General features: G+C 38.7%; 1 protein-coding gene across 1 annotated transcript in view; it reads right to left on the bottom strand.

Annotated features, from left to right (window-relative positions):
* iars1 (isoleucyl-tRNA synthetase 1) overlaps positions 1–23,268 on the bottom strand; it is a 109,512-nt gene extending 86,244 nt beyond the window's left edge. The window contains 8 exon segments of the mRNA XM_036559441.1: positions 5,291–5,378; positions 10,677–10,824; positions 12,814–12,931; positions 15,303–15,385; positions 17,072–17,191; positions 19,553–19,709; positions 21,384–21,507; positions 23,214–23,268. Of these exon segments, the coding sequence (XP_036415334.1) occupies positions 5,291–5,378; positions 10,677–10,824; positions 12,814–12,931; positions 15,303–15,385; positions 17,072–17,191; positions 19,553–19,709; positions 21,384–21,502 (833 nt within the window). The 5' untranslated portion in view covers positions 21,503–21,507; positions 23,214–23,268.
* Between the last annotated feature and the right edge of the window lie 3,638 nt (positions 23,269–26,906).

The following is a 26,906-nucleotide window of genomic DNA, read 5'->3' as shown; positions in this document are numbered from 1 at the left end:
TGTGCCTCATTGCACTTCAATGCCAGTAAGAACAGAGGTGATTTACTTAACACATGCCTGTAGTGAGAGCAAATAACAAATGAAGAGAAATGAAGGGCAGTGAATAAACTAACACAATATAGTGTACAAAGGAATACAAGACAGAAGTGGGTAATATGAGGGTATTTATCAGTATCGCCATATTGTGGATCATCTGTACTTAAAGATCTCTGATCAACTGCACGTTTCACTACAAAGACAGCGTAACTGGCTCTGTATGTGAAATAATTCCGTAATTTACTGCAGTTTGTGTCACGCTGAATTAAAATTGTATTCAAAGTTTGTGACATTATTCTTTAAATATCTTATCAGTCCAAAAAAACAAAAAAACAAAAAAACAGTGATTTGTATCGTGAAAATAACATCAAGTACAGCAATTTTTTTTACGTATCGTCCACCCTGATCCAATTCAAATGTTTACTGTTGACTTCTACTGCCCCCTCAGGTTTACCAGCAGCTTGGCCTTTCATGTGAAGAGCTGTGGTCTACCTTTCATTCCTCTGTTCCTCCACTTGCTCAAGCGAGCCACTGATCTGTGTAATGACTTCTGTCACTCTCACTGTCCTCTCTGCCCATCTGCCCAACTTAGCTCTTCCATTGCTGACGGCTATTTGTCCTGTCACACGTAGCAGAACCACTGGCTGAAACTCAACCGGGGAATTCAAATCAGCTTAAGGGATGCAACAGCAGCGTAAAATTAATCTGCCCTTGCGTTATCATGGGTGTCAAAACAGACTAGGCTACTCTGCGCACTGCAAAACGCAAACTTCTGAAATGGGATTTGGGGAAAAAAAACTGAAACCATCACAAAAACGCTCTCATCTTTAACGTCGCGTCCTTCCACCAGCACGACAGCCGACAGCTGGGACGATGCCTCAGTACTGCGAACTCACGTTTCAGCACACCTACGGTGGACAGCGGCGGAGCTGGCGCCAAAGGTGCGGAGGAACGGAAGCAGTCGCAGATTAATCAACTCCAACACCTGCAGACTCTCCGGAGTCATCAGTGTGGCCTCGAAAGGCAGCTCACGTGGGGAAGGAGTGAGATCAGTTGACTCATTACGCAAGCTGTGCACATGCTCTTCTCACTGTTCACGCATACAGACAGGAAACCAGCAAGCTGAACTCATCGTGACTGCGTGAACCTCACTTGATCCCCACACAAAAAAGGTGCTGCCATTCCTTACGAAGCAGGGACACAAGTAATGATCATTTCTATAATTGATTAACCTATCACAGCACTGTTAATATATATTATATGGCCAAAAGTATTTGGACACACCTCTTAATGATTGAGTTCAGGTGTTTCAATCACACTCTTCACTAACAGGTGCACAAAATCAAGCACATAGCCATGTAATCTCCATAGACACACTGACAGTAGAAGAGATCATATTGAAGAGCCCACTGACCTCAAATGTGGCATTGTCATAGGATGCCATCTCTGAAGTCAGTTCATGAAATTTCTGCCCTGCTAGATCTGCCCTGGTCTAGGAAGTGTCTAGGAGCAACAACAGCTTAACCATGAAGCAACAGACCACGCAAACTCAGAGCAGGGCCGTCTGAGCATTGAAGCACAGAGCAAAAAAATCATCTGTCCTCTGTTGCATCACTAGCTACGGAGTTTCAAACTGTCCCTGGAAGCAACAACACAAAAAATGTGCAACAGGAGCTTCATGAAATGGGTTTCCATGGCTGAGCAGCTGCACACAAGCCTAAGATCACTATGTGCAATGCCAACTGTCGGCTGGAGTGGTGTAAAGCACACTCTGGAGCAGTGGAAATGTGTTCTCTGAAGTGATGAAACAAGCTTTACGATCTGGCAGTCTGATAGACAAATGTGGGTTTGGTGGATGCCAGGAGAACCCACCAGAATGCACAATGCCAACAGTAAAGTTTGGTGGAGGGGGGATAATGGGCTGGGGCTGTTTTTCAGGGTTTGGGCCTCTTAGTTCCAGTGAAGGGTGATGTTAATTATACAGCACACAAAGACATTTTAGAGAGCTCCATAAAGGCATGGTTTGACGGGTTTGGTATGGTAAGAGTGAAACTCCATGAGATGGGATGTGACCTGTGCAAAAGTTACAATTTATATTTTCTGTTTTTTTTCTCACAAATTCATTAAATGTGGCAAATAAACAGACACTGGGCACCAAACATGTTGATGTTCTTAGTAAAATAAGAACTGAACTAAATTGCAACTTTTGCACAGGTCACATCCCATCACATGGAGTTTCACTCTTCTAGGATCTCTTTCCTCAAGATTATGGAGTGTGTCAGGAATTTGTGACCATTCAGTCAATAGAACATTTGTAAGGTCATTCACTGATGTTAGACAAAAAGGTCAGGCTCATAGCTGACGTTCCAGTTCATCCCAAAGGTGTTCAGTGGGGTTGAGTTCAGGGCTCTGTGCAGGCCACTAGAGTTCCTCCATAACAAACCTGTCAAACCATGCCTTTATGGAGCTCTCTAAAATGTCATATATTTTGACCATTATTTTGAAGTAAACAATGCCTCAACAACAAACCATGCCAACAATTTTTCAAATGAACATGCTAATGACCTTTGTGGACCAATGTTGAAGCCCTATCACGAAGCCCCATCACAATGGCACTTATAAGATAAAGTTCACTTGAACATTCAAGCCCCTGAGTCTGTGACCTTCTACTGCCCACTCCATTTCCTCTTTTGCCAAAGTAAACTAACTGACTACATTTTCACAGTAGCCACCAATGTGTTTATACAGCTGTAAAACAGGCTCCCTGGTAGGAAACTACCACTGATCGCTGATTTTCATACGGATTCGCTCAAGAAATTGCTGGTCTCAAGCAACCAATAATGATTAAACACTTCACTGACAACAAATGCAGTTCAAACGAGCCCTGCAACTTCTTTACCTTTAAATTACAGCCATGGTTTCATTAGAGCAAAGCAATCTGGCGTGGAGAAAAACCGCAGACCTGATCTCAAAGTATGTGTGGTGAAAGCAAAGTTGTTTTATCAGAAGTTTCTCAAAAGAGTCAATGCGATATCAGAAAGTGCTTTGATTTGTTGCTGGCTCCTGGAATGCTGCCAGACTCAATTGAATTCCTCGCTTCATATCTGTTGGTCAGAAAGCCAGTCCTTCTGAGACTGAAAACGATACAGGATAGAGAGAATGCACTGTGAAAGTAGCTAATTCTCTTTTAAAAGGTTTGGGTGGAACTCAGAAACCTAATTTTCAAGTTACGTGTCACAGTCATTTAGTGGTGATTCTTTTGAAATGGTAGGCCTGACCACTAAAGTCATAAACACATGTTATATGATACTGCAGAGATCCTGGTTAGGACTGCACAATATAGACCAACACTGATAGTGGTCCTTATTCATCAAAAATGCTCAAAAGATGAGCACAGAGCTGATCGGCTTTAATAACGTGCAAACTGCTTTGCATCTAATTAATTACACTTTCATACAACGTGGAAAGTCAAGTGGAGAGTTCAGCACAAACGACGAATCAATTGCAGTGCGTGAAATCAAGCGCCAGCCCACCAGCACCTCATTTACATATCATTTACATGAAGAACACCCTAACACATGCAGATGTTATTTTTAAGAAGCCAATAAAATGACAACCTTCAGCGCCTCGTGAGCCAGTGGTTGTGCTCGTAGGCGGAGTTTGAGGTCGAGTAGTGAGCGCACTGCTCCCTCTACTGTCCAGACTTTATATTGTTAAAATGACAGCGACCGGAAAGAATAAAACATGAAAAACAAAACGTCCTCTTGATATGATTATGCAGTGTGATTATTTTCCAAAAATAACACGTTTAATTGCTGTATTATCGCAGCTTATGAGATGCCTCTGCGCTATCTGTGTTTTGTATTGTTTATTCTGTGGGCGGAGTCAGTAGTCGAAGCACAGTGTAATATGTCTTTAAACGGAATATGAAGTAGATTCAGCATTTGTTTATACCAATGTGTTCGTAAAATAAGTATATCTACCTTTGTACTGCATTGCCATGTGCACAAATGATTAGTATTATTGTTATTTTTCTTTTTTCATTCTTGAGTTATAGATAATATTTATCATTTTAGTTAATCAACTGCAAATCAAGCATTTTTTCTGGTTGTTGAACTTTCACGTTTAAATTTACTCACACTCCTACCAGATGAGTTTCACAGCACAGACACACCAAAGATAAAATAGATGAATAACAAAACAAGCACTCATTTAATGATCAGATTTGAACATACGCAGCTTTGAAAAGCAAGGGCCAACGAGATTTTATTTTGCTACATATTTTGAATGCAGTATGTCTTACAATAAATTAAAGCAAATTCTCTTTAAAAAAATATATAAGAATGCAAATTTTGGCAAATTCTTTTAAAACATAATTTTGGATTTTCCTTTTTCAAAAATGTGTAGCATTTCTTGTGGAGTTCTACATGGTTCTATTTTAGGGTCTTTGCTTTTCTCTTTATGCCTGTTGCCCCTAGGTAATGTCATTAAAAAACATGATCTAAATTCTCATAGCTATGTGATGAGACACAATTATTCATGTCCATTCCTTCTGAAAATTAAGACAAACTGTTAACGGCATGAAACATGGTTGGAACTCATTTACCAATGCTCAGTTTTTGGACGCAAGAGGAAGAATGGTCACTCTCTACATTCTATTTCAAATAACCAGACCAAATCAAATCGGCTCAAACTTCTTTCTGAGGTTACAGTGACACACAGTAAACATTTATTGCTGACTCATTTGAAATAGAGCTGAATTCAGCTCCGGATTTGCTAGCCGACTCAAACTGAAAGGAACAGTTTTCTTGACACTTACAGGAGGCAATGCCAATGATAAGACGGTAAATCTTTATTTTTAAATAACAATTATTGTTTTCATTTGACAGTATATTCAATAATTTAGTGTTATTATAACACCTGCTGCACCATTTAAGGTGCAACAAAAATCGAATAAGAAGCTGGCGAATTAGAAGTTGACTTTAGCTTTCTGTTAACAATACAACTGAAATGCAGAACCTTTGATTAGCTGGCTAACAAAGGGAAATCTAAGGTGTGGGCACCTCAGTATGCGCAGGCTGAAAATCAGATCACATCACCGCGGCCTTGAACCTGAAGAGGAAGATTCTGACAAAAACCTGGCCCTGAACCTGAAAATAGCAGCCTTGTAGCAGCTTCTCACCACTATTTTTTAGCTTTGTTGAATTACATAAACACTTGATTCCTAAAACACCCACAGGTCTTTAACACTCACTTGTCGAGGATGGTATATTCACTCTCAGATTTGAACAGCGCTCCAAGCCTGGCCTCCATCATGATGTACACTTTATCAGTAGCATTATCTATAAACGAGAAGAACAGAGGAACAATTGCATACAAGTTAGTGAGCGAAGAGGAAAAATAAGCTAAATAATCATTATGAGAAGCCAGTGTGGGTGAAATATTATAAAACATAAACATACAACTAAAGACAAATAAAAAACTACACATGATTTTTCTAGGTTTTTCTTTATTAGAATGGGGAGCATCTGAATATTTATTCAACTCTATTAAAAATTTGAGCAAATACTGCAAGAACAACAAACAGCCGCAGTTTCAAGGCTGTCAAAATAGCTGCAAGTGCTGGAATAAACTTGTAGTGCAGTTAATTTTAGCTGCAGTTGGCTTTTCTACAAACACGGCATCGCCAGCATCTTAATATAATCAGCACCATATTTTCTTGCTAAAAATCATTATTATTAATTACATCAAACCCTCAATCCTGACATTTTGCACACTGCTTTAAAAACAGTTAATTTGGAATGAGTGATACAATCACCCAGCTCTAATCGTTAGATCTGGATTGCAGCAGAGATCAGCAACCAAGCAAAGAGCTACAGCTAAGAGCAAAGGAGGAGCAGTGAATAAAGGAAATAAATGATTCAGTGCAGGAAGACAATCTAGAACACGCCCTAAAGAGATAAAGAAGACATCCCAAAATGAGCTTGCTTTCTCTGAGAGGCAGCCGAACAATTGAATCTTACAGATCGGGATGTCAAACTTAACCGTTAAAAGGGACCATATTAAAAAGTCTCAACAAATCTGTGAGCCAGAGAACGCCCCTCTTCATCTCTGCCACTTTTCCGTTGGCGCTGCTGTCTATCCAACTCTCCAGTGTTTCGTACATAATGTGGTATTCTTTCATTACGGCCACACCGTCTCTGCAAACGAGACAGATATTGGAAGTAAAAAGGTATTTGAACTCCCAACCATCTTAAGATCCCCAGCATTCATTGTCCAACGAACTATGTGGGTTTTTTTTTGCTAGATAAGTGTTTATAGTGGTTGGACTGCTGCTGAAACACAGCTAGTGTGTCTGGTAATGTGATTGGTGTGGTAGGATTGAGGTGTAACCACTGTCCCATCGATTGCTGCTGGGGGTTAGTGGGGGCGAAGTGCACTTCACACTGCAGTGCATGCTGGGGATTGTAGTGCAGCACACTGTGAAATGGGCTAATATTAAAAGAAAATGAAAATAATTTTGCTTGGCTGGACAGAATCATGCTACAAGCCTGATCTGGCCCATGGGCTTTGTGTTTGACACATGGGTTATAGATTGTATTTGCACAGAGTAGCAACTGAAATAAGGCTCAAAACTTCAATACAACAATATACAACATCTAAGGAAAAAAGAAACACGCAACAACGTGGAGCTAACAAATCAGCTCAAATACAGAACAACGTTAATACACTGCAACAAAGCACAAATACGGTGTTAGGTGCTGTATCTGTACCTGATTTTTGTCTGTACTTTAGTCCATGTTTACAGATAACAGTGTATCTTACAGTGTCAACCATCACAATCATTTCTTTTAGAGATCCGGAACAGCACAGTTTAAAGCAAGTCTGATTCAGGCTTGAAGTAAGTGTAGTGCTAACTGATGGGGTATAACTTCCCATTACCTGTTAGCTACATTAGCCTCGTAGCTCCAGTGTAAAACTAAAGAAGCAAACTTCAGACACCAAACATTTGGGATAAGGGGAAAACTGTAAATTAGTTTTAGTATCGATTTGATTCTAAAATTGCCTATAATACACAAATCAGCTGACAAGAGCAGAGCTTAATCTCCGCTTTACATCCCGAATTTCATTCCAACAGCTGCTGAAATCGCTGTGTTTAGTTATTGCCTCCATAATGAATCTGTAATACAGCAGAACACGACAAGCTCTGAACAGAGCAGAGAGAGGCAGAGAGATACATAGATAGATAGATTGATAGATAGATTGACAGATAGACAAATAGAAACATAAACAGACAAATAGATACATAGACAGACAGATAGACAGACAAACAAATAGATACATAGACAGACAAACAGATACACAGACAGAAAGATGGATAGATAGAGGATGGGAGAAAGAGAGAGATAGAAATAGAAAGAAGAAAGGAGAAAGAGAGAGACCAAGACACCAAGATAGAAAGAGAGATAGAGAAAGAGTGTGAGAGAGGAAATGAAAGACAGTAAGAGAGACAAAAGGATGGAGAAAGAGAGAGTGCAAGTGAGAGACAGAGGGAGAGAGAGATGGAAGAAGACAGACAGAATGCAAGAGAGGGGAGAGAGAGAAAAGAGGAGAGAGAAACAGAAAAAAGAAGAAGAAAGAAGGATAAAGAGCAGTGAGAGAGAAGGAAGGAGAGAGCATGTGCGCGAGCGAGATAGCAGAGAGAGGGAAAGAGAGAGACGCAAGTGGAAAAAGAGGAAGAGATGGATGGAATGAAAGGGGAGAGAGAGACAGAAGGAAAGAGAGAGCATGTAAAAGAGCAAAACAGAAGGGGGGAGAGAGAGAGAGAGGGAGGGAGAGAGAGAGAGAGAGAGAGAGAGAGAGAGAGAGAGAGAGAGAGAACATCAATAAAAGATGGCACTCCCCGCGGCAGGGTGAGGAATGATTGCGGAGAGGAAGAGGAGGAGGAGAAGGAGAGAGAGAAAGAAGGAGAGAGAGAGAGAGACAGAGAGAGAGAGCAGGCAGGGCTGGATGGCTGATAGCATCAGAACAGCTTCCTCTCTCTCCATTAGTATTCCACACATCTCTCCCATGCAGCACGACCTGACGCTGCCGCCGCTGAGCTGACAGTGAGCTAACAGTGCCCCCTGCTGCCAGCCAGCAGCCACAGCACCCCGCCTGCCAAAGTAGGTCAACCATTTACTATGGCAGCTTTCATATGGGATCCAGGGTGATGCTTAAAAAAACGAAGAAGAGGAAGAGGGACTATTTTTGTACATGAACAAGGACTAGGCTTTTTTAAAGTGACCTGATTCGAGAGTTGTTTCAACCCACATCTCCACACGTTGTTCACTTCGCAGGGGAACGCAGAAAGGCATTGTGGGGAGGGCGCTGAGGACACTGGCGTGAGTTTTTGTATTCCCAGACGCTCCGCCCACACATACATGGGCCGTCTGACGCTAAGCCTGCCACAACTATCGGGATTTTATCAGATGCACTCTGATTGGATGTCAGCATGTCCATTTGTGGACTTGTTCATCAAGCTAAACGCAGGCTAGCAGTGGCCTTTTCTGCAGGGCTGATACAGATATTTTTTCTTTGAAAACGTCTAAGCTTTAAAATGACCTAATTTTAAAATGAAGCACTTCACTTAAGGACCCATATCCTACATATTTTTCTATTTCATTTTCAATTTATGACATTTCTGTTGTTTTATGCACCAAAAAAGTCATAATTAATCTTTGCATGACCATTTTCAATCTCTCTTTGTACCTTAGAATTAAACAGGCTCTTGTTACTGTCCCTTTAAGACCGATATGTAAATGACCTCTGTTCTGATTGGCTGCTGTCCAAGCTGAAATGCTCGTTCTAACTTCACCGTGAGTGGGCCTGGCTAAACTGCTGAAGGCTGAATAGGTGTTTTTATGTGAGTGAATTGGATTTTTTGCAGCTTAGTTTCCAAATATGGACTGCAGAGTCTTGGCTGTAAGACTACTGTATTCATATGTATTGCTGCATCATGTGCTGATGCCTCTTCATCATTAGGGATGCGCCAAAATGAAAATTCTTAAATAAAATTTTACTCTAGTCATCTCCAGCAGGGGGAGCTACTAGGACACAAGTCACTTCAAGAATTCATCAGTTAGCGAAGAAACAGCCATGAACCTACATCAGAGCCACTTCCTATTTCCCTCGTTATATTAAACACAGGACTGCAAGCGAGTCCTCAAGGAATGGGGGTGAATGAAGCTAAAAATGAAAAGTTAGAACAGTTTTTAATCACTAACCCAGAACTTTCCCAAAAGCAGAAGGATGTATTTCCCTAAAAATGCAATGAAAACTAACCTGTCCGTTTTACAGCAAACGAGCTTTGGGCAGCAGGATGCTAACATTACCGCTACTGAGTGCTGATTGGTTGGCAAGCGGAGCAGCTCATTGGCTGTTCATGCTCTCTTGTCGTTTTAAACTCCTATAACTAGAGTTCAAAAGCATTTAATGCTTTTGTATAACAGCAGTGTTAAAATGTTTTATGCTGTTCTGTGTTAAGGAAATGATTGTGTCCTTTTACATTAAAAATGTTTAAGCATTTGTAAACTATGATTTTGCTCATGTGCTCCATTATAACCCATTCATTTTGGACTTGCTCCGGAGCGCCCTCTAGTGTTTGAGAAACCCTGACAGACATTACAGAGTGGTAATTCTCCTCTCTACAATTTCTCTGCCCACATCAGAAGATCTAAAAAAGCACACATTTCCAACAACTTTCAAAAGCAGTGGTGAAAAAGTTCATCACAAAAGTATATTAGACTTACTCAGTGTTACTTATGTTATCTATATTAAAGCTTTTCATTAAATCAGTTAATAGTGAAAAGCATGTAGGCTACAGATCATACAGAACGCAGCTGCAGCAAACTGTGTTTCACTGCTGATCTGCTGCTGCTCAAACTGCTTGAATGTGTCTGATCAGCACAGAAGTGTGAAGAAAAACTAGTCTTTAATAATGATTTCTCTTTTTTTTCCATTACCATTCAAATGGCTTCTTAAGGGATTTTGACTGTTGAAATTTTCTGCCTTTTTTCTCATTCGGCCAAAAGCTGGAAATGCCACTATGGGCTTTTTTCAGTGGCCAAATTTCAGCACATCCATAATCATCACTGATAACTGATTTATGAAGTTAACAGATTTATAAAGTTAAACAAGTCCAACAGAGCAGCTAACAGCAGTAATCATCTGTTATCCACATGTTGCATATAATCATTTTAACACACAGAACAGAGCAGAATAGCAGAACAGACTGAAATAATTTGACAAAAAATTATTATTCCCCCTCAGCCAAATGTTCAGCCAAAGCTTGTTGTTTCTTTAGTTTTGCACTGGCTATTAATGTAGCTAACAAGTAATGGAACAATTAATCTGCAAACCTAAATAATCACATATTTCCCTTAAACGGTGAGGCAGCAGCACTGAAGCCTGAATATTCTCCATATTCTTCTTTATAGATTCTTTAAAGTCCTTTTTATAGCCTCATAGCTCCAATGCAAGAGAAAGAGAAGTTGAGAGATCAGATTTTCCCTTCATTTTCATTTCTATTAAATATCACAGACAAGTCTGTAAGAACTCAGCGCTGGCAGCATTACTGATATCTAGGGACGGATGCTGACCTTTGACCTTGACATACGTGAACTCTGCGTTCACGCACAGAGCCAGGTTGCTGGGTAAGGTCCAGGGGGTGGTCGTCCAGGCGATCAGACACACGCTCTCGTCGTCCAGCAAAGGGAAGTTCACGATGACAGATGGATCCTGAACATCCTGTTATCAAGACAAAACAATGGTTACTTGGAAAACCAGGTTTTTCAAGTTTGGGATGCAAAAATGCCTCATATCTGGAGTTTATCAGGTCAATTATGAGATATTTTCCACGTTTCACATTTTGGTTAATGGTCAGACTTTATTTTGATGGTCCCCTGTAGCTTATCTGAAAGTGCTCAAATAGTTAAACTATCTGGTAAAACTGATTCTCAACAGCGTCAGGGTTAAGGATTAGGACCAGGGTTAGTGTTAGGCTGGAACATTCGATTAGCAAATTAGCAGCTTGTACTGTTTGATACAAGGCGTTGTTTCTTAGACCGCCAGTCATCTGAGAAAATGCTATGTAAAGGTGTGACTGCTTTGTGTGTAAAGGTGTTTGTTTAACTGGCTGCAAAGCTGTCCTGTATTTACAGTTACCACCTAAACAGTCCTACATTAAATTAAATCAGGTGTGCTGCTGAGCAGCAGTGGGTGATTAGCAGTAAAAAGTCTTCCTCAGGTATGAAATTTGTCATACCTGTTATACCGGTATGGTATAAGTTCAGATAACACAACATACAAACAGTGCAACCATGCTAACATTGTCAAAAACACAGCTGACCCTTGATCACATCCTGCTGTCGAGTCCACTTCATCTGAAACAGCCCACTTTGTTTTCAAGGCAGCAGATATAAATGAATGGTAATTTTTTAGAGTTGGCCTTAGTCTAACATGGACACCAGAGTGATGCTGTTTCCTCTTGTACTGCCAGAGGAGTCGATTAACTCAACCAGCTGCACTAGACGACGTCAGGGGTCTTGTGCGCAAAACAAGCCGTGGACGAACTGGTATTGAATCCTGAATGACTGAAATTCCATGAGTGTGTGTTTTTTTCATGCACTCAATAATCCAATCATAATGGATTAATTTCTGCGGTTATCTGATTATTTAAATGGTCATGTAAACAGCATAGTCTGATTTCTTAGAACAATGTCTGGAAAGGTCTGGAAAGAAGAAAGTAAGAAATTAAGAAATCCAACAAAGAGAGCTGGATTTTAGCACAGTAATCAGATTTCATAGTGCATGTAAACTCTTACTCTGATTTCTTTTGGATTTCTCAGTCTGCGCATGTGCAAAACCAGAAACAAGCGACCATCGTTGCCGCGAGACACAGCAAAACACTTTTGGAGAGACGCTGAAACCAATTACATTCTCGAGGAAATGAAAGATTTAATCATTCTTCATCTTCTAGATGATGTATGTTCATATTTTCAGAACTTTACATTACATTTACGTCACGTCCTCTTCTTTGAGTTTATTGGCTGGTTGCAAAGCAGAAATCTGATTACTGTCTGACTCATGTAGACTCTGAGTTTCTCCTTCATCTGATTACCCAAGAGCATACAAACACATTGATCAGATTACTGACAAAATCTGATTTTCTGCAGTTATCGGATTTTTAAGCGCATGTAAACGCACTCACTGTTTGACCAGTATGTGCGACGCACGGCTTGAGACATTCAGCAAAGCTGAAGTTTGCTTTTGGAATTTTCCATTTCACCTTAAATGATGCAGCAGTTTCCAGCACCTGTACAGGCACCAGAATGTAACCGCTGCACCATTTAAGGTGGAATGGAAAATTCAAACCAAAAGCTGGAGAATAAGAAGCTAATATTGATGTAGGTTTGTCCGTATATTGTTCAGATTTGCTTTTCTTATTTTGCAGAATACAAATATTTCAGATTTACTTATGTGACAACTTGTTATTTAACAACTTTAAATATAAATGGTTCTTAATAAAAAGTAAAGGGACCTTCCAGAATAATGAGCCATTGTTAACCTACAAAAACAGGTTTACATAAGCATCCAGTTCATCTGAATATGTACCTACACCCTGACATATACTGGAGCTGTCAGAAATTTTAATTATACTGTGATATAACTATCTTTCTAACTAACATAGTGAGACTGTGGCAATGAAAAGGTGCTAAAGTTCTGGTTTGCTCATACCTTGTAGTTCTGATGAGATTCGAAGTTAGAGAGAGGCGTGTTGCAGGCAGTTGAGAATGGCATGACCTTCACTCCTCTGTACACCAGGCCTTTATCATACAGCTGCTTGAACACCCACCTGCCACAAGACATACAACAGCAAATGACAGGCTGTTTCAGTGATGTCACAGTATTAGAAAAGCATGCTTTAGTTTTACAGTATTACGTCAGATATAACGCAATTTAATCTACTTGTTTTCCTCGAGGCGCAGATATAACATGGGCCACTTATAACATTTGTATAACACAGCCATTTCCAACCTCTCTCTTTATCCCTTAAAATTAGCCTTTAAGACTGATATATGTAAATGAGCTGTTCTAACTGGCTGCACGGTATCATGCCTCATTCAAAAAGCAGTCCAGGCTGAAACACCCCTTACTTCAGCATTAATGGGAGGAGCTAAACTGCTGTAGGCTGAACAGGTAGACAAAAGGTCTAATTCCATTTCACCCTCACCCCTACCACTTAGCCCTTAGCCCTCCATTTTGCGTGTTCAGGCCTAGGGGTAAGGTGTCCAGATTTTTGTTGAGATAGGGGGGGTAGGGTGAAGCGTTAGGGCTACATGATTCTCCAAACACTACATTCTCCAAACACCACATTATCCAAACACTACCACTTGTAACTCAGTTCCAAGGGGCAAAGTGACACTCGAAAACAAGAGATAGGGGTACAAATAAAAAATGGGATTGGGCCAAACAGTTCAGTCATAAGCAGCATAAGTATAAGCGCCCTTGGTCAAACACAATTAAATATGACATTTTTCTGCAAGAATTATGAGCAATTTCTATTTATGAGGTTAACATATTGGACACGTATTTCCACTCATTAAATCAACAACACCTACTTTGACTTTAAACTTGTCTATCCTGTATTTTCCATATATAGACTAGGTGTAAATAGTATAATTTTACATTTTAACAATGTTTACATATCATATCAAACTCCTATTTTAAAATAAGTGAGAAAAGTTTTCGATCATATTCGCCCTTCAACATGCATTATTTGTGATATTTCATGCCACTTGTTTCTGTGAGTTTGAAAAGGACAGTCGCTCAGTACTATAAGTGATAGAAAATTAATGTCTCCCTGACGACAGAAAGCTTAAGTTTCTGCTCTTTTGATTGGAGATCATTTTTAAGGGAAGAATTCAGTCTTTTGTGATTTGAAAGTACAATCAGCAGCTTTTTCCTCATTTTGCATATTGCTAGCTTGCCCACTGTTTCTGTGAACCACAGCCCAGTCTGTGCTTGTGGGCATCAGAGTGCCTGCAACACATGCTCGCCTGCGTAATCTGGTCAAAAGGGAATGTTTCTTTTTTTTAAATAAAATTACAATTTTATAATATGAACACATTTTCAGTTAATATGTAACATACTTAACAAGAATTATGGAAGACTGGTTTTGCCATGACAGGGTAACATGCCTCTTTATATACAGTGTTACATTAGTCTAGTTAGTTATTACAGCAGCCTTACAGGAGAATTTAATTGATTTTTCAAACTTTCTGAACAATCAAACGGTTGAGATATAAACAAAGTCATACAGAGTGGTTTGATATGAAATGGTTAATTGTAGAGAAACTTACAGAGTCAGGATTGTTCCCAGTGGTGGTGACAGGAACCAGATGTCTGAAAGAGTTTAACACCTCTAAAAGCTCCTTCACAGAACGTTGTAGTTACAAAAGAGCTGCCTGATGTCTGATACACTGCTTTAAGATACTTTTGAGAAAGTTCTGGCCTAAAATACGTTTTTCAAAATCTAATCATGGTGGAGAAGTACATGCTGGATGTGAGGTAAATGTATTTTTTCAGATTTACTGCTACTTTACAATCATCAATATTACATACAATTACTCAAAAGACACACGTAGGTTCACTGGTAGTTTTGGATAGTAAATACAGTGGCTATATTTGTGTTGTAGACATGATGACCCCTGGTTCCCATCACCACCACTGTAAAGAAATCAGTAAGTCAGTAAGTATCTCTACTATGAAACACTTTACATCAAATACTGGTCCTTTACATCAAGTGCTGAGTAAAAGCAGTAGGCCATTAGGCCAGCTACAATAGAGAAGTAGCTCATTAAACTCAAACAGACCAAGCGGACCACTACACACATTCAAAATGGGATGAAACTAATAGTCTATAGCCTTTGCCCACCAGATAAGGACATGGTTGAGGTCCACTTGTGACAAAACAATTCATTCACTCAGATTGGCACGAGCCATTTAATTTGTCTGTGATATTGCACTGGAAAACTCTTCTGACAGTATTTTCAAACTGAATTAACAAATACTGTTCTTGGAGATGCAACAGGTTATTTATTCTCCAATCCAAGTAAACACACTTAAATAGAGACTCTTAGACTCCAGTTATAAATGTTTAAACTAAAAAAAGGGCCAACTTAAAACTATGACCAGGTTAAACTGACTACAGCAGGAAGGCTTACCAGACCGTCTCCATGAACCAGGGGTACAGGGTCTTGTAATCGTTCTTAAAATCGATCCAGCGACCCATTCTCGTTACTGAAGTCTGGTGCACAGAAACACACAAATGTAAAATGTTAAAATGTTATCGTAAGTGTTCAAAACTAAATTAAAGTTAGTGTAGTCAGTGCAGGTATGCTCACTTAAAATTTACAACACTGAAGAATGAAGGATTTTCAGATTGTAGCTCCTGCAATTAGAAATTTGCTCTCTTTTGAATTGCGCTTTAAATATAAAAAACAATCATTCAGCCCTAACTCTCCCTTAAAGGTGAGCGTTGATTCCACAACCACTACTGCCATTCATCTTTTCCCCCAAGAAAATGCATGACCAAGGGCTAAATGATGAATTGTTTTTTCATAAAAATCACAATTTAAGAGAGAGAAATTTTCAAATCACAAGAGCTGCTTACATTATCAACAACACTAGCCAAGTTTACATGCAGCCATTAATAATCCGACTAATAGCTCAAACAGATTAGAATACGCCCACGTAAACACCTCAATCAGAATAGACTAGTCTGATTGAGGCCATTTAGAATACAATTTCTAACTGATTGAACGAGGTGGGTAATCCTGTAAATAATCCATTAAAAAGAAGAATAATAACCGTATCTGATTACATTAGCAATCAGAAAGTTTAAGTATGTTCTGCGCATGTGCGTTCATGTAATAGCGAAAGTTTATAATGTTAAAAATGGCGGGAGCAGAAACTGGTCTGCAGAGGAGACGAAGTTTATGCTTTGATCTTTAAAAGACGGTGGTGGGACGGACGTCCAGCTTATGTGTCTCAGAACACGACGTCTTCCTCTCGGCCTTCTTTAACAAGTACATGTGAAGCACGTTTTTCCTGAGTCTGACATCAATTTAAAGTATTAAAAACACAAGCACTGCTCACTGCTGCTCATCTCATTCCAACTGGACTCACGTGATGCTGGTCGTCACAGTAACAACTACACTAAGTGGTGCACTACGCATGCGTGTAATTTTCGATTGGGTTACTTGCAGCGTGCACGAAATGGAGCATAAAAACACCTGAGTCTTAATCTATAATCGGAATGTATTCAATCAGATTGGCAAAAATCTTTGCATGTAAACACAGCCCTTGGATTAGACACTCTACTTGGTTTGGTTTGAAGTCTTAAATGTGCTGGTGATCACATTATATGCAGACTTTTGAATTAAATACTGCTAAATTATAAAAGCTTTGAGCATGGGAACAGCACAAATAATATTCTTCAATACAGTGTCACTTTTACAATTAAATAAAATATTAGAGATATATTTAGATGTTTTATTCCATATATCAAACCGGAAGCATCAACAGGTTAAAATATAAATAACTGTATATATTAAAAGATAAAACACATTTTATAATTATCTATTTTTAGTCATTTCTTGTCAGGGTATCTGCCTTGAGATCACCATGTTTGAAATATGAAGCATTCTGCATACTTGCTTATTAACACCTTTTTAATATTGCACAGCTTTCACTGTCATTTTAGGATTATCTACAGCTCTGTTCATCATTTTGGACACATCTAACATTTTTTGTACTGCTTCCTACTAATTAGTTGACACTTGAAATTGTAGGTTACTAGCATCGTATTAGTCCATTTTATATATCTGCATCCAAATTGGTTTTATATTACTGAAAATCTTGATTCCATGTCTGTGATGAACTCAATAACCCAGTCAGAAATCACACTCAAGGCTCACGCGCGCTTGCTTACCTCCCACTCGTTGGAATACCTCATCACAATACTCCTACACTGCTTGTTGTACTCCGCAATCCCCATCTTGGCAACGTCCTCTGGTCCCTTGATGCCAAGTGTTTTATCAATCTCATATTCCTGGAAAAGATGAAAAGTAGCAAATCTGAGAAGGTTGTGAGATGGAGAGAATCACACAAACCATCAAATGCAACCACAACAAGAGAGCTAACCAATATTATCATTATTAAGTGCTCCTCTCTACAGAGAACTTGTAGAGAGGAGAATTACTGCTCTGTAATGTCTTCTGCGTTTCTCAAACACTAGAGGGCGCTCTCAAGCGAGTCCAAAATAAATGGGTTAAGATGGGGAATCTGAGCGAAATCATAGTTTATAAATGATTAATCATTTTTAAGACCTTTTAACACCGCTGTTATAAGGCTTGATTCATTTGAGGATCAATTCGTTTGTCTTCTTCGTCGTCCAAGGTTCCCTCAAAAGTCTTTACAACACAAAAGTTCAGAGGCATTGATATTTTTCCTGTCTTGCCTTGTTTATTGTCCAGCTTTGACATCCATAAAGAACCACAGAGACGACCACAGCCTGGACAATTCTGATCTTTGTTGGTAGAGACAAACTGCTGCATTTGAATATCTTTTCGATCTCCTTCATTCTTGTTTTGCTGAGTGCTGATCTGTGTTTTTTTTTTTGAGCTGTCCACCATCTCCACATCTTCTGCATCAGTGGTCGAGTTAGCATCTTTCCTGATGCCACAACTTCATACTGACATTTTTCATATTGTGAAAGTCCCATCTTTTCGCTCTGTTCTTTGATCTTCCTTATAAGGAACTTCAGGTCTGCCAGATTTTCCACTATGAGTGCTACATTACCTGTATTTCACATAGAGCCCTTAATTTATGTAGCCAATCTGAAGCTACCAAAATGTTTGAACTAAATAGTTCTTAAACTATTCACACATTCATCAGTAAACTATAATATACAGTGAAAACAAAATACGTCAAACTTGTCAAAACGTCTTTAAATATGTAAGATTACAGTTCACTTTACTTATTATTATTGTTCTTTCAGTCAAGAAATGCAATAACATAACATAATAAAAGAATAACACATGTATTGCACTGCATAATGAGATTGTGAAATAAAATATTTAAAAAATACTAAGATATAGACAACAACTGTGTAATCCATTCAGCTCTTAGCTTATGAACATGTATTAATCTGTAAGAACATATTAATACATGTCCTTCCTATTAGCTGGACATTACACATCTTATTTCAATGTGCCTTGATGTGTGTCATCAGCTAGCTTAGCATGCCAGCACTCAGAACGGACGATGGGATAAAAATATGTCATGACACTTGAAGACACTAAGAAAACAAAAGCCCCTCTAGAGGCACACTGTGACCCCCAGTCTAAAAACCATGAGTCTAAATACTCTATAGGTCCCATGCTCCGCTGCCCAGACCAGCTTTCTATTACAATCACAAAACCCAGCTTACTTGCGTTCTGTTTTACTGCAATGACCGTATCTAGCACTGACAAGGAAAAGATATTTAAAACACAAATAGCCATAATCAACATTACATTTAATTAAAAAGGATAATTCCACCAATTTCTCAACATTTCTGCATAATTCAATCACTGAGATGTAAACTAAGCTGTTCAGAGTGATTTAGTGTGAAATGTTTTATTAAAGAGACTCAGATTTCTTTACAGTGGTGGTGATAGGAACCAGGGGTCACCATGACTACAACATAAATATAGATATTTTATTTACTATCCAAAACCACTAGTGAACCTACACGTGTCTGAGTTTCTATATGTCATGCTGATGATGATAACCCAAACCCTAGAGCAAAAGCTTCTAAAAGCTATCATAAAACAATGTATTATTCGTTTTATTCACTACATTCATAACAACCTGTCATAACGTTTTGTGACATGGCTTTTTGAGGCATCATCAAGCGTCAAAAAGGTCAAAGCATTTCAATTTTTGTTGCAACAGATTCTGACATGGGGGCACATCAACCAGTAGAAACATGCATGCAGAAAACGGATGACAATCCAAGATGGAGGACAGTAGCAACTACTTTGCCTCTGTGACTGTTGTCTGCTTCACTCTGTACATGGCCATCAGCAAAACTTTCTTTCGATGGCCCATATTTCTTTGTTTCTGGTCCAAATGCTCTGTTTCCTGCTGGATTTCGAACTGTACACGCCTTCAAGGCAGACAAGATCTGCATGCATATGTGTCTACTGCTCCGTCCTTGCATTGTCTAGTGTGTAGGCACCCTTAGTCGCAGTTTGACAACATACTTGCCTTTACCCTCCCAGCTAGGCAGCATCATGTAATAAGGGAAACTTAGCTAAAGGCAAGGAAAAAAACTGCTGGTCCTGGTCATTAAAGGCAGCTTCAAATAACGGAAAAGGAAAAAAAACACTACAGAACACACTCTGCAAAAGACATTTTTGATTCTTACCACAGGCAAGCCATGACAATCCCAGCCAAACCTCCTGTCCACATGGAAGCCACTCTGATGGGCAAACCTGGTGACGATGTCCTTAATAGTGCCAGCCAGGATGTGGCCATAATGGGGGAGACCAGTAGCAAAGGGTGGTCCATCATAGAAGGTGTATCTGCAAATCAAACAACAATTAGCATAGTGAAACAAAGAATGTGTTACTTATAGTGCATAGAAAACCAACGGAGAAGTATGGAGTAGCTGCAGACACCACTGCCACGGCTTGTTCCAGCCTTACTGCCCATTCCGCCAAACTCACACATCTCTATCACAAAATAAAAAAATATGAGAGTTTATATCTGATTTCACCAAATGTATCAGTAGAGATATATCATGTATTTAGCCAGCTGTGTATTCAAACTAGGGCCCAGTCACTATAAAAAAAATTGTGACCTATACTGATACTGATTTTAAGGAGCTAAAAATTCTGACAACTGATAATCAACTGATAATTTCACTTCATTATTTTTTATTTTCATTTATACTCCAAATGCTCTGGTTAAACAATACTTAATGATTCAGTTCCCAACAGTCAGCAATTAAACTCAAACAAACAGCAGAAACTCACAGTCTCAAATAATATAAATATTGGAGCACTGCAGGTGGAGCTACCCTTAACACTTAAGCCTGTATTGCTGTTACTGTGTTATAGATAGGTTGGCTTATACTGAGGTCCACAATAGCGCAACAATCTTAGGGCCCAAAAACACCAACTGGACAAGGAAGAACTGGCCCTAACAAAGGCTGACCGATGACTGCGTTCTGCACAGTTTCTGTTTCATTTTGTTTACTCTTTTCCCCATTACAATACGAGTGGACAAGACTGGCTTGCCCTTCACATTAAAGCGCTGTAAATGAATTTGTTTATAACTTATTGAATTAACAATGCAGAAATGTTTGGAATTCCCCTTTAACATGTATTGGTCACTCTCCATAAAATATCTATGCTCTTACAGTCTCACAACTCACAGTCTTAAATAACATAAATACTGGAGCACTGAAGGTGGAGCTACTAAGAATTCTTCAGTTTTGTTCATTGTTAAATACCTCAGCTTCATTACTTTCATCAGTTCCCATTAAAAAAGCTCTTTCATCTGTAAGAACATCCTATTCTCATGCTAAAGATGAAGTTTCAATACATTTTACATGTTATTCTAACCATGACATGGCTTTGTAATCAGATTTAACACTTAAGCCTGTAGTTTAAGAGTTAAATCTGATGTAGCTAGGCTAGGCTAATGCTAGCTCATCTTTTTTAGTCAGCTGCATTCCTAGTTATCTTAGCTAGTGGGTTACAGATCCAACGAGCACCACAACACACAGAACACGCTTGATTTGGACTAATTGGCGCTCTGCTAAATCAAGTGTAGATGATAAAATCTAATGTCTGACGCAGTAAAAGTCGAGTGACCGGCGCTGAAGTGAAAGCTAAAAACCGAATGTTTTGAGCCTAAGTCTGCCGTGCTAAGATAAACATAGCCTAGTTAGCAGGCTAAACCACAGTACAGTCTCAATTCCAGCAAACTGATGCTCAGATACTACACGATTAGCACTGTAGATGGAAAAAGATACCGTAACCGGTCTCACAAGTCTCACATGAAACAAGACAGTACAGCTGTGGGAACAATTTGGCTCTACAGTGTAAAAAAGGCCCCTATGAGAACATCATCACGAGCAATGGGTAACTCAGAGAGTGTCCAGTAAAGCATCACCACTCACTGGATTAATCAGAAACTGAACTCTGTACATCACTCTGTAATCAGTAATCAGTAAAAAGGTTTTCTCTCACCTTGGCCTGTTTTTGGACTGTTTCAGACATTCCTGGAAACAGTCCTTCTCCTTCCAGAACTGGAGGATGCGTTCCTCCTCTGAAGGAAAGTGGATGGACTCTGGCACTGGTTCCACCATGGCGCCTACAAACGAAGCAACAAGTCATTCACTTAAGTGCAAATACAATGCAGAGCAGTGGACAGATCACTCACTATGACTCAAGCTCTAACCCTGGAAGGCAACTTGTGTGCATTTTCTCTGCCTGGATTTAACACGTCGCTTTGAATTAGGCTTATTAGAGCAGCACAACCACTAAAACAAGGGCCACCGGTCTTAACAACGGCTGGCATCGCTGCAGGTTTTCATTCCGGTCAAACAGTGGCACACCTAACTAAACTTGTTTAATCACATGTGCTCATGTTTGTTTTAAATGAAAACCTGCACCAACATCAACTCTCTGTGGCTGAGACTGGTGACCCCCCAGCACTAAACTGTGCAGTGATACAGCTTGCCAGAAATGAAAGGGAAATTCCATAATTTTTCAAATTTTATGCATAATTAAATCATTAAGACGTAACAAAATCATTCGGAGAGGATTAATGTGAAACATTCCGTCCTAGAAAAACTTGCCAAGCCAGACCTGTTCACAAGGGTGGTGATGGGCACCAGATATCTGATGACTGAATGCCTCTAAAAGCTACCTCACAGAAAGCTATTACATGAAATGGTTTAGAATATGTTGAATAATATGACTAATATATAGCTATATCATATCTTTGAGAAGGTTTTAGCCTAATACATATTTTCTAAAACACTCTTAGGGTGGAGCGGTACTGCCAGAGCATTACAAAAAAGACTTGTGTAGGTTCACTGGTGATTTTAGAGAGTAAATAAACAGGTTATATTTGTGTACTACATACTGTGACCCCTGGTTCCTATCACCATCACTGTAAAGACATCTGACTTATTAAGTTTCTCTACAAAAATTTTTTTACATCAAGCCACTCTGAATGACTTTGTTTACATGTCACCCACTGAAATATGTAGAACTTTTCTGAAGTCTGTGGAATTCAACTTTAAAATAGAGCACTTTTGCTTTAAAAACATAACCTAACATCCCTCCACATCAGAAACCTTTTCACTTTGCTAATAACACACTACTATGCAACTTCTTCAAAACAAAGCACACACTAAAAAAGAAGGTTCTTCAAGGGTTCTCTACTAAAGGTGATGGTTCTACTTAAAACTAATCATATAATTATATAAACCATGCCACTTAAATGGCTTATATGGTTCTTTGCATGGTGAAGTGGTTCTTCAGTCTGATGAAGAAAGTACTGTATATGGCTCTATATACAACCTTTTTTAAAATGGTTCTATATATCACCAAAAAGCGTTCTTCTGTTGTTACGATCTTAAGCTTGAAACAACAGCAGAACCCTTTTTGATGCTATACAGAACCATATACAACACATTCTCCATCAATCTGAAGAACCATTTCACCATGCAAAGAACCATTTAAGCATGCAAACGGTTACATATAGAACTCAGGGTTCTAAACAGACCCATAGAACCCTGAAGAGCCATATTTTAGAGCGTGTAGTAGGAAGATAAGTGTCAGTGCTCTGACTTGCAGTGATCTCGGTTACATTAGACTCGCCGGGTTTGACGTCGTCTGTCAAAAAGTAGCTTCGCCGGCTCTTTATTTTCACTGAGACTCCTGAACGCGCTAAAGTTTCTAAGCGCTAACGCCGCAGATCTGATGTCAAGGTTGTTTTCATGAATGTCGAAACCCCATCAGGTAAATTTAAAGAGCAGAAAATCCGGAATGTTTTCAAACAGGACTTACACGCGCTGCTCTCCACCGCCGGGATGCTGGAAAAGAAGTCGTGATACGGAAATGATGAAACTAAGGGAAAGCATGGGCGGAAGTAGAAACACCGCACCAGTACGGCGTTTCCAATATAAAAGTCTGTATGGGCTGATATTTAAATACTGACAGTCTTTGTCGTCCCAAAATCATAGGTTGTAAATGCTTTAACAATTTTTATACAGAAGAATGCATTAATTTCCTGAAGACATTTTAACATCGCTGTTATATTTTTGAATGCTTTTGAACTCCAGTTATAGGACTTTTTGAAGAGCATATAGAGCAAGCGATACACTACACAACACATACAGCAATAAACAACAACATTGAGGCTAGACGTCTACAAATGCAGAGGGGGGAAAAAGCTTTTAGTCATTTGGAGCCATAAACGTTGAATACAGTACGCCGTCTTCTTAGCTTAGCTTAGGTTTTTCAAGTAGAGTGCAATGAGTAATCAGCAGCACTAATGCCAGCCAATCAGCAATCAGTAGAAGTTATGTCAACCAATCAGCACTCAGCAGCAGTATTGTTAGTGTCCTACTGTCCAAAACCTGTTTGCTGTAGAAAAAAGGAAACGTACAGCTAAGTTTTCTTTGCTTTATTGGTGAAATACAAAAAAGGAAGGTCCTGGAAAAGTGATCAGAAGCTAGTTAGGGTTAACCCTAACCCTAACCCTGCTTCCGCCCCTTTGACCGCTGGGATAGGCTCCAGCTCACCCCTGAAGGATTTTTTTTAATTGCTAGAGGAATAAGCAATTATCAGAGACAGGGATTCAGTATAAGAATAGTTCACAATGAGAAGTCAAAAGTTTAAATAAAGGAAATAAAGAATAATATAAAAAAGTGACATACATATCTATATATGAAGAATAAAGTACATTCATAAACTGAAAAGCAGATATCACATCTTGCATGAGGTAGTGGAACAAGTCTTCAAACAAAGTTGTATTTTCTCAATACATTCATCAGCTTAGCTGTTCTTTAACAATACATATACTGGATTGAGGAGACATTTGCAAATTTCATTTTATGGATGAAGTATTTACCAAGTAGAATGAACAGATTAAGCAAGTAGCAAATGTCCTTATTGGAGTCTTTAATAAAATAAAATATCAAATATATCTATTCTTAATATGACGTTCCCCAGGAGGATAAGCAGCTTAGAAAATGTGTTTGTTTGTTTTGTTTTTTTTAATTATTTATTAGATAATTATATTTGTACAAAACCAGTATAAAGCAGAACAGATATAGTTAAGTCAGATAACAAACTGCATAAACAAAAGATTTTAAAATGTAAAAATTTAAAACAAATTTAAACAACAAAGTTTAAACAAAAAAAGAAAGAAAGAAAAAAGCCAAGGGAAAAAACATGTTTTTACAAAAACAAATTAAATAAGTGCATATATTCATTGTTTTGACAGGTTTTTTTTTGTTTGTTTGTTTTTGGAGAGGGTAATAGAAGTTATGTATTTGAATAAATTTAAGTTTGGCATGAGTAAATTTACATTTATGTATATGAAATTTTGCCAAAAGAATGATCAAATTAATAATATAATATTTGACTTTGACTTTATTCTTTTTAAAATAACTAAAGCCAAACAACACATCAACCAAAGAGAGAAAACGTGTGTTCGTGTGTGTTTTTAGCCGTTTAGCTCTATTCACCCCCATTCTCTGAGGAATCGCTCGCGGGCGCCCTCTGGCGTTTTGCAGTCACGTCTTGGACATAACGGGGGAAATAGAAAGTGGCCAGGATCCTCATTAACTGACTCTGCTAATAGTTTATTCTTGAAGTCTTTGTCACACATCAGACGTCCTGCTTATTTGTGTGTGTATATATATATATATGCCGTTTTTGATATGAACTCATAGAAAAACAGAACTGAGTGTGACTTTTTTCATTCTGACTCCACCTGCACCACATGTATTGCTCCTAAAGCTCCACCAGATGGCACTCCTTCAATTATACAGTATTATCAGGCTCTGTCCAGCACCTCGGGTCTACAGTGTGGGAAATGATGGACCTTAATGGACCAAACCCTAAGAAGCATCATTTTTAATTGCTTCTATGTCATTCGTATACGTTTACATTATTTCATGTTATATTTTGGCAAGTAACATAATGCAAATATTAAGAATTAACACGTTACGTTCATTTACAGCTGTCATTTCTAGTGTGTACAGTTATGAAGAATACCTACAGTAGAATGAAAAAGTGTGGGCGCACTGGTCAAATGACATTTTGTTGATTTTCTGAGTGAAAATAAGAGAACACTTATTGGCTTAGTTCCCTGTGAGGGGTGTGTTAACTTATTTTCAAATAGAAAATCAACAAAACTGTATATATACTTTGTAACTGTATGGGTATTAATAGTGAGTTTGTTCTCCTTTGCTGCAGTAAAAGCCTCTACTCTTCTGGGAAGGCTTTACACTAGATGTTGGAACATTGCTTTGAGGATTTGATTGAGCATTAGTGAGGTCAGGTACTGATGTTGGATGGTCAGTTCTGGATGATTAACTGAAGGTCTGTGTCAGCAATGGATGCATCTTAAAGTATAAATTATAGACAGTAGACATGTGAGAAGAGATTAATGTTCAGATACAGTACTTGCAGGACACGTTCAGCTCTGCTTCATTTACATGACCAACACATTCAGCCCAGCTTTACAGAACTGTTCACAAAAAGTATTATTTTCAAAGTCACACATATATTACTCTGTAATCAAATACATTCCCTTTTTTACAAATATTTAAGCAGAACTAATTCATCTGCAATCCTATGCGTAACTACACTTATTTACTTTTTTTAGTTAAACCCAAATGGAGAACTGAAAGGGTCTTTTGCAAGCCAGTGTTTATATCTAATTCAGTCTCGCACTCGTACTTGTGGAGTCAGCTGGCAGTGCAGTGGCCTAGTTGCGGCCTATTTCCTTTCAGTTCATGCTTCATGGTGTTCGCTTTAGTTAAAGGGGAATTCCACTGATGTTTTACATTTTTTGCAAAATTTAATCATTCAGATATAAACAGAGTCATTGAGAGTGGTTTGATGTGAAATGATTAATTGTAGAGAAGCTTACAGACTCAGATTTCTTTACAGTGGTGGTGATAGGAACCAAGAGTCGCCATGACTAAAACACAAATATAGCCATTTTATTTACTACCCAAAACCACCAGTGAACCTACACGTGTCTTCTGGAACGTAGAATGATAATGATGGAAAAATAGTGTTAAATCTACAAACTTTTCTTTATGTATTTTTTGCCTTCAGTACAATTCATCAATATTGAAGCCTTTAAAATAAGTTTTATCCCAACACCTTCATTAAACAGTGTCTCAGACATCAGGCAGTGTATTCACAACCATCTAATGTAGTAACTTTCTGTGAAGGAGTTTTTAGAGCTGGACGTCTGGTTCCTATCACCACATAGTGATGTGTGTGTACTATATTGATGCCACAAATATGGAGGGCACTATTTACTATACTGAAGCCACTAATAACTATATTGAGACCTCAAATTAATAAACTGAAACAATTCATTACTATTTTGAAGCCACTCTTTACTATATTGAGACCACAAAAATATGTTGAAGCCACTCAATTACTATATTGAGATCACTAATTACTATATTGAAGCCTCTAATTACTATATTGAGGCCACATATTACTATTCTG

Source organism: Colossoma macropomum, unplaced genomic scaffold, assembly GCF_904425465.1.
Source record: "Colossoma macropomum unplaced genomic scaffold, Colossoma_macropomum, whole genome shotgun sequence".
Taxonomy (NCBI): Eukaryota; Metazoa; Chordata; class Actinopteri; order Characiformes; family Serrasalmidae; genus Colossoma; species Colossoma macropomum.
Note: the sequence above shows the minus strand (reverse complement) of the source record. Positions and strands in the feature narration are given on the sequence as shown.